This window comes from Mustela lutreola, chromosome 1 (genome assembly GCF_030435805.1).
Source record: "Mustela lutreola isolate mMusLut2 chromosome 1, mMusLut2.pri, whole genome shotgun sequence".
NCBI lineage: Eukaryota > Metazoa > Chordata > Mammalia > Carnivora > Mustelidae > Mustela > Mustela lutreola.
The window spans coordinates 194,801,335-194,816,071 of record NC_081290.1 but is presented as its reverse complement, the minus strand read 5'-3'; the positions used below and the strand labels follow the sequence as shown (position 1 = coordinate 194,816,071).

Sequence of the window (14,737 nt, the reverse complement as noted above, 5' to 3'; positions counted from 1 at the left end):
ACATTGCCAAGGCAAGGGAAGCAAAGGCAAAAATAAACTATTGAGATTTCATCAAGATCAAAAGCTTATGCACAGCAAAGGAAACAGTTAACAAAACCAAAAGACAACTGAAAGAATGGGAGAAGATATTTGCTAATGACATATCAGATAAAGGGCTAGTAACCAAAATCTATAAAGAACTTATCAAACTCAACACCCAAAGAACAAATAGTCCAATCAAGAAATGGGCAGAGGACATGAACAGACATTTCTGCAAAGACATCCAAATGGCCAACAGACACATGAAAAAGTGCTCCACATCACTCGGCATCAGGGAAATACAAACCAAAACCACAATGAGATACCACCTCACACCAGTCAGAATGTCTAAAATCAATAAATCTGGAAATGACAGATCTAGCAAGGATACAGAGAAAGGGGAACCCTCCTACACTGTTGGTGGGATTGCAAGCTGGTGCAACCACTCTGGAAAACAGCATCAAGGTTCCTTAAAAAGTTGAAAATAGAGCTACCTTATGACCCAGCAATTGCACTACTGGGCATTTACCCTAAAGATACAAATGTAGAGATCTGAAGGGGCACATGCACTCAAATGTTTATAGCAGCAATGTCCACAATAGCCAAACTATGGAAAGAACCTAAATGTCCATCAACAGATGAATGGATAAAGAAGAGGTGGTATATATATACAACAGAATACTATGCAGCCATCAAAAGAAATGAAATCTTGCCATTTGTGACGACATGGATGGAACTAGAGTGTATTATGTTTACCGAAATAAGTCAATTGGAGAAAGACAACTATCATATGATCTCCCTGATATGAGGAAGTCAAGAAGCAACATCGGGGGTTTGGGGGGTAGGAAAAGAATAAATGAAAGAAGATGGGATCGGGAGGGAGACAAACCATAAGAGACTCTTAATCTCACAAAACCAACTGAGGGTTGCCAGGGGGTGGGGAGTAGGGAAAGGGTGGTGGGGTTATGGACACTGGGGAGGGTATGTGCTATGGTGAGTGCTGTGAAGTGTGTAAACCTGGCGATTCACAGACCTGTACCCCAGGGGCTAATAATACACTACATGTTAATAAAAAATAAAAAAATAACAACAACAACAAAAATACTTCCCTATCTAGGGGCCCCTGGGTGGCTTAGTCATTGGGTGTCTGCCTTCGGCTCAGGTCATGATTCCAGAGTCCTGGGATCAAGCCCCGCATCTGGCTCTCTGCTTAGAAGGAAGCCGTCTTCTTCCTCTCCCACTCCCCCTGTTTGTGTTCCTTCTCTCGCTGTGTCTCTCTCTGTTAAATAAATAAATAAAATCCTTTTAAAAAATAAAAAATAAATAAAATACTTCCCCATCTATAATTGATTCCATTTTTCTCAATGAAATAAATAGATGTTTAGTATAGCAGGTTTTAGTGTTCTTGTTTTCTGGGAAGGAAAACTAAGGTTTAGATGGTTTTTTATTTATTTATTTATTTATTTATTTATTTATTTATTTATTTATTACTGTGATTAGAGTAGTAAGCCATTAACGAACTTCACATTCAGATTAGATTAGAATGGCACGTTTCTTTTAATAAACAGAAGGGGAAGTTAGTTAAAGAGAAAGAAGCACACTATGACCACGACCTTTATTGCTTCTGACTGCTACCCTGTGGCTCTCCATACCTCTTCCCCATGACTTTTCTCAGCACATTCTTTCCATCCTTATCTCTCAAGCTCTAGCTCAAGGGATGCCCCCATAGGTCAGTAAGGACCATGGTGGTGTAGAATATGGGGGCAAACTTCTCCTGAGCCATGTTGCTTCTACTAGAGATTGCTTCAAATGCATAAGTATGATGGAATCATAAAAGTTTCCAGCAGCTGTAAATGAGAAATGTAAGTACTAAAATCTTTGGACCTGCCTGCCCCTGAGGGATTTCAAAGCATGTTGGAGAGGGGCACCTGGTGGCTCAGACAGTTGAGCGCCCAGCTCCTGATTTTAGCTCAGGTCATGAGCTCAGGGTGATGGGATTGAGCCCCTCTTGGGGCTCTGTGCTCAGTGTGGAGTCTTTTTGCCCCTCTCCCTCTGCTCGTGCTCTCTTTTTCTCCCTCTCAAATAAATAAATAATAAAAATCTAAACAAAAATTAAATCTTCTAAAAAAAATTTAAAAAGAATGTTGGAGAGCATGAAGTTGTAAGAGATGATGATGGTAGCTGTTGCCAACAGATTGAATTCACCTAGAGGTATCATGAAGAGCTCGTTTAGGTAGGTTCTGGAGGAGGAGAGCTTCAGGAGAGAAAATATGTCGTAGAGTAATGCTGGATGATAATACCCCACAAGAGGAAAGCCTGATCATGGAGATCATGTGGGTACAGCTCCTAATGCTGCCACCATATAGACACCAGTCATCAACACATTGCATATCTTTTGGGACATGATGGCATTGCAGTAACTATTCTCTCCTTCAGTTTATCTACTGATTGTTTTAATACCATCAGATCTGTTTTAATGCTGCACTTCCTCTTCAGTGTAGTGAAAGTTAAAGAGACGATATATAGTGGTATCCTCTCGCATTTTTCAGTACAACCCATTTCCTGGCTCAACAATCTAGAAAAACACAACAAACAACAGAAACACTTACTGAAAAACAAAACAAAATTTCCTGGCACATTATACAAGGAACAGATGACAGCATTTTATTTTTTCCAGACAAATCCATTGATACCTTTTTTAGAATTGCTTCATTTTTATAAAAGTAATTCATACTTATTTTAATTATTTTTAAGTTAATTATTATTTTAATTTTTTTGTTATATTCAGTTAGCTACTGTATAGTACCTTATTAGTTTCTTCTGTAGTGTTCAATGATTCATTAGTTGCATATAACACCCAATGCTCATCACAACACGTACCCTCCTTATTACCCATCATTCTGCTACCCCATTCCTGACCACACCTTCCCCTTTGAAATCCTCAATTTGTTTCACAGTGTCCATAGTCTCTCATGGTTCATCTCCCTCTCTGATTTCTCCCCCTTCATATTTTTTAAAAGACATTCAAATAAGATAAAAGTAAAATAGAAGGGCAGTAAAAGTTATCTCACATTTTATTACACACACAAGTAAAATATCAGTAAGTAATCATATATACAGGGATAAATAGCTACATAGATATACAGAAGAACAGACCAAAATCATTTTATTGAAATGGTTTTGTGCTTCACAAACTTTTATAAACAAAATATTACATAACTTTTCTTTTTTTAACTTTATTTTATTTTTTCAGTGCTCCAAGATTCATTGTTTATGCATCATAATCATAAAAGAAGCAAAATAAGCAATTTTAAATGGAAGAAATTGCTTAGTCTCTGATCATTATAACCTATATGATATTCCCATGATGTTATGGGAGTTTCATGTCTCTGCTGAACAAGATACCTACTGTCTCCTTAGAAAGAGAAGAGGTGTTCCTGGGTATGTGCAGTAGTCCTTGACAAAAAATGGTCATTTCATCTGTGTTGTTCACTTTTCTTACTTTCCTTCCTTCCTTTATTTTCTCTGGAATGGTTGAAGTTGCCATGTGGTATCTTTTCATTTGCTCATTCCCAATTGTAGATAGTTCTGTATCTCTCCCATATACATAATGTATGAATTCACATGGATTCCTCTTCCAGATCATGTGAGAACTTATTCATTTTCCCCTTTGAGATGTAATTTAAGTAATTTGTTATGTTTTATCCACTTTTCTTTAACATGGGAGCAGGGGGCAGAATGGAGAGAGAATTTTGTGTGTGCTTCATATTTGATAAGCAGAATTTTGTGCTTTTTCCTGAGATTTTGTTTCATGTGTTGAGTCAGAATTTACTCCACCTACTCAGAGGAGGAGGTTATGCCCATTGGGATAGTCTTAGAATTTAGCTTATTGTTAAGTTTGAGTATGGAGCTCTGGAGAATTTGCTTCCATTAGAAAGGCACTTCTTAAATTGGAGCTTATGGGTCTGAACACTTGGATAGGAATTTTATTTGAACTAATCTCTAATTTAAAATTTAACATTACCTTCAAGTCAAAATCTTAGTAACCGATCATGTTAAAATATATAATTATATATGACTTTGTTATCAACAGAATCACACTTACTTTCCCATCGCATCAAGTTGTACATATGTCTAAGGGGTTCTTAGGATGAAATGGAGTACTGATCATGAACATTTACAACCATCACTGCTTCAAATTATAGTAATTATTAGATCTGCTACCAGATCCTGTGATTTAATTGTCTAATAAAGAAAACACAAATTTATTTTAAATATTTTGATGTCAGTAGTTTAGTTTATTATAATGTTTAATCATATGTATGTTATATAGTTAGAAATGCTATTCTAAGAATCTAATTCTTCATCTGGCCACCTAAATTATCTCTGATCCAAAAAAGGATTAGGAAACTCTACATTCAAGAGACTCTGGATGGGTTGTATGTTGCATCTCTTCTTAATCTCTTCCACATATGTAATATCTCTTACTAATGGTGATTTGTAGTCTCAGTCATAAGAGGAGGAGGAATATAGATTTGTCCTCAGAATCAGTCTATTCATCTGTAAAATGATGACATTAGTAAAAGTTTTGTGAAAACAGCAATTTCTGTTACTACCATATTTTGATGTTCATTTCATAGATTTTTTTTAAAAGGAAGCTTTTCTATATTTTACTTATATTTTTATTTCATTTTATTTATATTTATATTTAGATCAGTAATTCTGTAATTTGTGTTTACCGTCCTTACTGGCAAGTGAAGTTCACTTTTTGTTTCTTTCTTTCAATATTAGGTAAATGGACACTGGGGAATTTAAATTGTCCTCATTCTTACATGTGGGGTTGGAAGGGATGTGGAGACCTATGAGAGAGTGAGTATACAGAGTCGGAGAAACATAAACTGAGAAGAAGGGAAGATGGAGGGGACAGAAGAACCTTTCTGAGTCTCAGGTTTTATCACTAAGAAAATGATAAGTTGAATTAGATATGCTTCACTACCACTAGATATCTGCATTATTTTTCTGGAATTTTCTGCATATCAAGCTTATTTAATAAGCTAAGTAGGAAATTCTGAAGCGTCTAGTTAGGCATAGAGTAGGAACCTAGAAAACATCATCTCCTTTATCTTCATATAATCTAAATGAGGAAAATAACTTTATAAGAATTCCTTCAGTTCTTGGGGAGCCTGGGTGGCTCAGTGGGTTAAGCCTCTGCCTTCGGCTCAGGTCATGATCCCAGGCCCCTGGGATCAAGCCCCACATTGGTCTCTCTGCTCAGCGGGGAGCCTGCTTCCTCCTCTCTCTCTGCCTGCCTCTCTGCTTACTTGTGATCTCTGTCAAATAAATAAATAAAATCTTTTTAAAAATGTACATACATGCATATATATACACATATATACATGCAAGTGACATTATAAAAAGAAAAAACAACTCCTTCAGTTCTTTACTAATACAGAAATGACCAAGACTACATAGAATTACTGTTGGTGATTCTTATATAATTCAATTATTAGTATGGTCATTGCAATATTATAAGTTCCTAATTATATAATTTCTTATAAATTTACTCATTGATATTGCTTTGTGAAGAGCTTTCCCTTTTCTACTATGTTCTATTTTATAGTCATTATTATTTTTATATCAGTAAGGACCTATAGATTTTCATAAGCCATTTTGATGTTCAAATTGTCCTAAATTTGTCCAGAAGAAGCTCTTTCCTTTTAACACATTTCCCTAAATTGGGGCACTTATTTATCCTATGGAATACTAATATATTCTAGGCTCATCTTCAATTTTAGGCCCCACCTTGGAATTTACCATTTCTTCATGAAGTCCTGGTTTCTCTCAGTGGAGTGTGATAGTTAGAAATTGAATAATAGGCATAAAGTTTGTTACTTGAATTTCATTGTTTCTAGGCCCATCCAGTTAAAAGTATAAGAATAATCTATTATTATCTAATTATCTAATAATTATCTACTAATCAGATCAGGTCATTCTTCTGTTCAAACCCTATTCAACGGGAGAAAATGTTCCCATCGAAAGATAGAAATTTTGTTTGTCTGGCTCATAGCTGCCCAGCAAATATTATTGATTGATGGACTAAATGAATAAATTTTAATGATGTATTGAGGTTCAGGGATTATTTTGAATGGTGGGAGAATTATAGTGGATAATTAAGAGAGTCATCCATAGGGAAGTCATCTTGAGATTCAACAGAAAGGAGTCAAAGTATGCAGTAAATTGGAAAGAAAACATGTAAATTAAAATCATAGTGAAAACTAAAAATGAGAAATCATTTTGTCCCATTCTGCCATCCCCCCACCCAGCCTTCACCCCATTTGACACCTCCACAAAACAGATCTTATTTTCAGTGGTTCTAACAACAGCTAGAAGTCTTATGAAAATATTATTTCTTCTTGTTTACTAGCAACTGGATTCCCTTCAAATTCTACTAAGAAATATCTGTTGCTTCTGTACCCTCTTGTGTGTTAATATACAAACTCCTGAGGGCATTTACACATTCAGCCATTATTAGACATTACAACTTTAAAATACAACGAACTGAACATAATAATAATAAAAATAATAAATAAATAATAATAAAATGGATTTGATTAGGAAATTTCAGTTTAACAAGGACAAATTATAGAAAGAGGGTTTCTGATATATATGTATTTAAACTGGGTAAGAGTGTAGGCGAGGAAGTCTGTTTCCTGAGTGTCTGGGCTAGACATAGTAAAAGGATACTGGGTGTTGGGAGTAAGGGAACTAAAGAGGAAGGGATGATCATCCCCCCCCCCAAAAAAAATCATTCAGACCTTTTAATTTAAGATGGTCCTTGATTTGAAACTAATTTATTACTCTTAAAAATAAGAAGAAATCTTTAGATAAGATCTATGTTCAAAGCTGCTGGGTCTTTTAAAAAGTGCTATTTTCTATGTTGACCAAGAAAGTAACCCACCATTTAGAACTTTTTTAAGGGATTCTTTGACATCCTTATTCCTAAGGCTGTAGATAAGGGGGTTAAGCATGGGAATCACTGTCGTATAAAACACAGAAGCCACCTTCTCCTGTGTTATGTCATTGGTAGATGGTTTAAAATACATGAAGATGATTGAGCCGTAGAAGACCCCAACAGCTGCAAGGTGGGAGCTGCAGGTACTGAAAGCTTTGGACCTGCCTTCAGCTGAGTGGATGCGTAAGATGCTGGAAAGAATGAAGGCATATGAGATAAAGATGGCTAAAGCACATGCAAATACATTGAATCCAACCAAAATCATCACTAAGAGTTCCTTGGTGTAGTCTCTTGAGCAAGATATATTCAGAAGGGGAAGGATGTCACAGAAGTAATGGTGGATGATATTAGTTCCACAGAAGGATCGACTGGATATGTAGCTGGTGTGGACCAAGGCTCCAAAGGCGCCCACTGTATACACACTAGTGACTAGTAGAAAACAGATTCTGTGGGACATGGTGACATTATAGAGCAAGGGGTTGCAGATGGCAACATAACGATCATACGCCATTGCTGTCAGCATGTAGGAGTCATCAATGCCAAAGAAGCAGAAGAAAAAGAGCTGAGTCATGCACTCAGAGAAGGAGATGAGATTCTTCTCTGAGACAAAGTTCACCAAGAGCTTGGGAATTATGACAGTGGAGTAGCAGAGATCTATGAAGGACAAATTACTGAGAAAATAATACATGGGTGTGTGAAGCTGAGAACTAATTCTGATTAAAAAGATCAAGCCCAAATTTCCCACCATGCAAACCGTATATATCAATAGAAACAGGAAGAAGAGGGGAAGCTGGAGTCCTGGCTGGTCTGTTAACCCCTCAAGGATAAACTCAGTTACCAAAGAATGATTTTCTGGGTCCATCCTTCCACTTGTCAAAGGCTGAGGGGTTCAGGGAAGAGGTTCTTATTAGAGACACGTCATCTGACAGCATTTGGTGATCCAAGATCTGATGAATGATGTGATTTCTAACTGACACAGAATTTCCAGAAACTGAGAGACTAAAACCGACTTTCAGTTGAAGCTTTTATCAAGAGGTTGATGGTTCATTTGGCTTCAGTGTTTATTACTCCTATGTGACATTTGGAAGTAAAACTCATTTTGTCTCCACAAATTGAATTTCAGACTCTGTTAGCAATGAAAAATAACCCTTGTGTTATTCAGTCACCTTTAGAGAAACTATACAGAGCTGCTGCCAGGTTTTGCTGGTTTTCAATGCACAGTAACCTGTGTTCTCCTCTGATGTCTCAGAACTTAACCTCTCCCTCACTGGCATCCCATGATTTTCTCCTTGTGGCTTTGGTGTCTTCAACTTGCTCATTCAGTCCCAGACCCAGTCTCACAGAGCATTGGTTTCTTCAAACATTTCCATCTCTGCTCTGAGTTGCTGGTTTTGACTTTGTTTCTTCTACCCATGTTATTACCCAGATAGGAGAGGAATGAAGGCATTCTGGAGATGGCGGGAACAGGGCAGTGCTAGAAGGGAAGCTGTTGTCATGGGCTGCAGGAAGAGGAGAACAAGGAACAGTTAAGAGTAAATGCAACTTGCATTGCATTTACTGAGCTTGCATTTACTGAGCTCCTATCATGTGGTAGCCACAATATTAAGAACTTTTTATTTACAATCTCATTTATGCTATATAACAACCCCATGAAATAGATACTGTTATTTTTTTTAAGGTTTTATTTATTTATTTGTCAAAAAGAGAAAGAGAGGTATTGAGAGCAAGTACAAGCAAGGGAAGTGACGGAGGGATGGGGAGAAGGCTCCCCATTCAGCAGGGAGCCCAATGCAGGCTTGATCCCAGGACACTGGGATCATGACCTAAGCCAAAGACAGACAAATAACTGACTCAGCTATCCAGGCATCCCTAGATGCTGTTATTATATCCATTTTGTAGATCAGTTGAGAGGCAAAGAGATTAAGTAAACCCATGCCCTAAGTCACCAAACATGAAAACAGAGCTTTTCTGTATTTTACAAATGAGTTTATGTAAATATTCCAAGCTTACACAACTAGTAAGTGTTGGAGTCAGAACTCATATATTTGCCTGTTTTATTACAAATAAAACAATGTCCCCTGTGAACCAACTTTTTTTTTTTCTGAACTGAGTACATTATTATAACCTCTGTAGAGCTTTAATTATTATGCTACTTTTATTATTATTACTGTTCAATCCCTTTCTCTGATGATTTCTTCCTGTTGTTAATAAGAGAATATTAGAGTAGTGTAGCTTTTGTATTAGTATATTGTAGCGCTCGGTAAGCACTTAAAGTAGTCCATCCTCCTGCGTAAGTGAGATGGTTATGTTCTTTCAATAGCTTTAAGGTAGAAAACAGCAAAGATTTGTATGTGCAAACTTATACACACATACACACACACACATACACGTTATTCTGTACTAAAGTGATTCCCAATATCCAATTCCAAAAAGTATAAACTTCTTAGATAACAACTACAACAAACCATGTGACCATGCAAATTCTTCCATTTAGCTTTTTAATTTTGAGATATTGAAATAGGAATATTACCTTTTTGAAGAGAATATGAAAAATAGTAAGAAAATAAGCCTCCAGTCACAAAGACTGGAATGAACCAGGGTCAAGGATACCAAGACCAAAACAAAAAGCAAAGGGGAAAAAAACCAGAGAGGTAGATAAATCGAGAAATGGAGAGAACAAACTGACAGTTACCAGTGGGGAGGTGGATAGGGATTTGGATGAAATTGGTGATGGGGATTAAGGAGGGCCTTGTCATGATGAGCACTTGGTGTTACATGGAATTGTTTGATTACTATATTCTACACCCAAAACTAATATAACACTGTAGGTTAATATACTGGAATCAAAATTAAATTAAATTAAAAATAAAATAAAGATATATTTGGTCTTATCAACTGATGGATTTTAAAATTTTATTGTCATATGATTCATTGAACCTCATTTTTAGAAACACCTGAGTGGCTCAGTCGGTTAAGTATCTACCTTTGGCTCAGGTCATGACCCCAGGGTCCTGGGATCAAGTTCCCACATCAGGCTCCCTGCTTGACTGGGAGCTTGCTTCTCTCTCCCCCTCTGCCTGCCTTTTCCCCTGCTTGTGCTCTCTTTCTCTCTCTCAAAATAAATAAGTACAAATTTTTAAAAAATAAAATAAATAAATAAAAATAAAACTGATTTTAAAAAATAAGCCTCTTTTTATTGGTTAAAAAAGTATCATCCTCCACGAAACGTTTTCTGATTCCCTGTTACTACTATTACTCTGACATTTTCTTTCTCCCCAAAGGCACCCTGTGACTCAGAGAATATAATGTAATTTATTTTTTAATTTATTTTATTTTATTTATTTGACAGAGAGACCAACGAGCAGGGAGCCCAATGCAGGACTTGATCCCAAGACCCTGGGATCATGACCTGAGCTGAAGGCAGATGCTTAACAACTAAGCCAGGACCCCATATAATGTAATTTCTTATAATATAGTTGTGTTTTAGTCATTGGGAGGTGATGAAGGGCTGGGTTTATTACAACGTATTAAATTTGATTCATTTTTAGGCATGATCATATCCTAGCTTTGTGACCCCAAGTTATTTCTCCCGCATAAACTCCAGTTTCTTCATCCATAAAACAGAGATAATAATTCCTACTACATATATTTTTTTCAAACAGTTTATACTTCTCTCACCCAACAGTGATCCATTGAGAGTCTTCTGTGTTCTGAAGATACTTATTGAATGAACAAAATTCCTGCTGTCATAAAGCTTACATTGTAATGGGGGAGGTCAATAAGCCCATAAAGAAATAGTTGCAGTGAAGTGTTGAGAAATACCATGAAAAAAATAAAGCAATGTTAGAGCAAAGGCTGGTAATTAGAGAGGTATTCAAGGGAGGAATCTCTGAAGCAGTGACGTTTTTTAAGCTGAGTCCTGAATGAACTGAGAGTCTGTTAGAGGAGGTCTTTGAGAGGATGGGACTGCTGGCTGACATACAAGCTGACCCATGTAATCAGTGGCTCCTGACCCCCTTCCCTGTCCTCAGAATGTATGCTGTGCCCACCACCCCCACAGTGGAAGCCATTTTTAAGGATGTAGCCTTTAGAATAACACGTTGTGACCATCTGGACAGTAAATGTGACTGAACCCAGTTAAGGTTTCTATATAACTTATGATTCTGGCAAGTGAGTGCAGAGATCTAGTGTCCTGGGGCTGCCTAAAACAAGGCTCATAAGTAAGCTCCTTTGTTTATTAAATGGCCATCTACCTATTTGGAGTCATTTACCTCTTTCTACAATCTCTCCATGCCCTCTGTGTATGGGGCCAGTCTGCGAACCAACTGACAAGCAGTCCTGTCAGTGTCTGCATAGAAGCTTCTTTCTAGGCAAAATGGGTGAAGATAGTCAAAAGGTACAAACTTCCAGTTTTAACACACGTAAATTCTGAGCATGTAATGTACAGCACATTGGACCCTAGCTAAAAATAGTGTATCACAGATTTGAGAGTTGTTAAGAATAGGTAAAATTTCTTACCACACACAATTTTGTAACTATGTGATTTGATGTGTACTACTTCAAATTTACACTTCAGATAAATACTAAAATTTTTTACATTTTTTGTAATTTTAAAATTAAAATTATACTTGTGTGGAGTGTGCCTGGGCTACTTGGTTGGTTAAGTGGCTGACTCTTGATTTCTGCTCGGGTCATATCTCAGGGTTGTGAGATCAAGCCCTGAGTTGGGCTCTGTGCTGAGCATGGGGTCTGCTTGGATTCTCTCTCTCCCTCTGCCCCTCCCCCCTTGCACACGCACTCTCTCTATATACATACAAACAAACAACAAAAATCCAAACATATACTTTTGAGGACTGTGACATTAAGGGAGATAATTTGATCTCTCTTTCTGTGACAAAATGTTATACACACACACACACACCAGAAATACTGAGTACAAACTGGTGGTTACCAGAAGGGAGAGGGTAGAGGAATGGGCAAAATAGGTGAAGGGGATTAAGAAGCCAATACAAAGATTCTTCAAACGCCTAACACAATAGGAACTCTGAGTGATGGAGTCTCTAAGGAGTATGGGCACTTGAATAAGTTTGAGGATTGGCAGGTTTAAGCCTCAAAAAAAATGTTAATATTTTTTATTTGAAACATGTAATTTAAGTAAAGTTCTAGGATAGATTTCTTATCCTAGGATTGTAACAAGGGGAGAAAAAAATAGGCAGAATGAATAAATAAAAGTGTCAGAGACAATGCCAGGAGTCTCTTCCTTTCATTTTTAAGGTTAGCTTTGGGGACTCTGTGATCCACTGTTAGAAAAGCATAAAGTGGGAAAGGACACAATTTTTGACCCAGAGTATAGTACTTTATGAGGTGGGCTAGGAGTCAGAAACTAGGGGTTTTATTCATAGGTTAACCAAGTGCTAGCTCTTAGATATGGGATAGTAAGTAAGTTAATATGTCAGTGTCCTTTTAGTACAGGAGAAATTCCTCATTGAGCCTTGTAAAATTACATTATTAATGCATGTGCAAATGCTCTGTAAACCTCAAAATTCAATATAAATGAGAGATATCAAAACGACTGGGCTTGTCTTGGGGAAGAAAAGCAAGAGTTTGCAGTCAGAAGAGCAGGCAAACAACCAGCAGAAGGAGAAAGAGTCTCCAGGCATTACACTCTTCATGCCCAGCTGTCATGAAGAAGACACTGCCTACCTGTGCAGTCTTGTCCAAAGACCATGGGTCATGAGAATTTTTAACTGCCTTCCAAAATTCAATTTCAACTACCATATCTTATCAAAGGTAGATGGAGCTTTATGACTTACCTGACTATTGCCACCAGGTTAAGTGATGCTGGCATTTGCTACTTCTTCTGTTTGGTCTCATGTAATGCATGCATGTGCACATACACATTGATGAGACAACTGTATCATCAAATGTTAGTGGCTCAGAATCTCTCTGATTCTGGCAAAATCATAGAGTTGATTCCACATAAGAATTTAAGGAGTATTGATGAAGAGTAACAGTTTAAGTCCGACTAAGCACAGCAAGAAAAGTAATTCTACTGACTCTCAGTTCTCTATTATTGAAGGAAACTTTTATTTGGATCTATTTGGATCTGAAGGAGATGATTTGAAATGAAAGTTCCCATTGGGGTTTATCATCCCTGTGGTTGGACTCTATAGGGAAGAAACAATTACAAAGGACATATTTCATATCTGTTGGAAATATAGTAGGCATTCCTATTGATCCCTGGGGTGTTTAAAATAAACAGCAAACTTTTCCCCTAAATGTTAAGATTAATAATGATTCTATGGTTCATTTTTTCAAAGAAATGGAACAAATAATTCTAAAATTTATATGGAACCAGAAAAGACCTCGAATAGCCAAAGGGATATTGAAAAAGAAAGTCAAAGTTGGTGGCATCACAATTCCGGACTTCAAGCTCTATTACAAAGCTGTCATAATTATGACAGCATGGTACTGGCACAAAAACAGACACATAGATCAATGGAACAGAATAGAGAGCCCAGAAATAGACCCTCAACTCTATGGTCAACTAATCTTCAACAAAGCAGGAAAGAATGTCCAATGGAAAAAAGACAGCCTCTTCAATAAATGGTGTTGAGAAAATTGGACAGCCACATGCAGAAAAATGAAATTGGACCATTTCCTTACACCACACACAAAAATAGACTCAAAATGGATGAAGGACCTCAATGTGCGAAAGGAATCCATCAAAATCCTTGAGGAGAACACAGGCAGCAACCTCTTCGACCTCAGCCACAGCAACATCTTCCTAGGAACATCACCAAAGTCAAGGGAAGCAAGGGCAAAAATGAACTATTGGGATTTCATCAAGATCAAAAGCTTTTGCACAGCAAAGGAAACAGTTAACAAAATCAAAAGACAACTGACAGAATGGGAGAAGATATTTGCAAACGACATATCAGATAAAGGACTAGTGTCTAAAATCTATAAAGAACTTAGCAAACTCAACACCCAAAGAACAAATAATCCAATCAAGAAATGGGCAGAGGACATGAACAGACATTTCTGCAAAGAAGACATCCAGATGGCCAACAGACACATGAAAAAGTGCTCCATATCACTCGGCATCAGGGAAATACAAATCAAAACCACAATGAGATATCACCTCACACCAGTCAGAATGGCTAAAATCAACAAGTCAGGAAATGACAGATGCTGGCGAGGATGCGGAGAAAGGGGAACCCTCCTACACTGTTGGTGGGAATGCAAGCTGGTGCAGCCACTCTGGAAAACAGCATGGAGGTTCCTCAAATTGTTGAAAATAGAACTGCCCTATGACCCAGCAATTGCACTATTGGGTATTTACCCTAAAGATACAAACGTAGTGATCCAAAGGGGCACGTGCACCTGAATGTTTATAGCAGCAATGTCCACAATAGCCAAACTATGGAAAGAACCTAGATGTCCATCAACAGATGAATGGATCAAGAAGAGGTGGTATATATACACAATGGAATACTATGCAGTCATCAAAAGAAATGAAATCTTGCCATTTGCGACAACATGGATGGAACTAGAGCTATCATGCTTAGCGAAATAAGTCAAGCAGAGAAAGACAACTATCATATGATCTCCCTGATATGAGGAAGTGGTGATGCAACATGGGGGCTTAAGTGGGTAGGAGAAGAATCAATGAAACAAGATGGGATTGGGGGGGGGAGACAAACC

At 37.4% G+C, this 14,737-nt stretch overlaps 1 protein-coding gene across 1 annotated transcript; it reads right to left on the bottom strand.

The window, feature by feature from the left end:
- Window positions 1-6,950: 6,950 nt before the first annotated feature.
- On the bottom strand, window positions 6,951-7,892 carry LOC131830006 (olfactory receptor 8D1-like). Its single transcript, XM_059172431.1, has one exon. The coding sequence runs from the start codon at window positions 7,890-7,892 to the stop codon at window positions 6,951-6,953; it is 942 nt and encodes a 313-aa protein (XP_059028414.1).
- Between the last annotated feature and the right edge of the window lie 6,845 nt (window positions 7,893-14,737).

What these genes read in the sequence shown, in the direction of transcription:
- LOC131830006 (XM_059172431.1), bottom strand. Translation starts at nt 7,892, where the DNA reads ATGGACCCAGAAAATCATTCTTTGGTAACTGAGTTTATCCTTGAGGGG.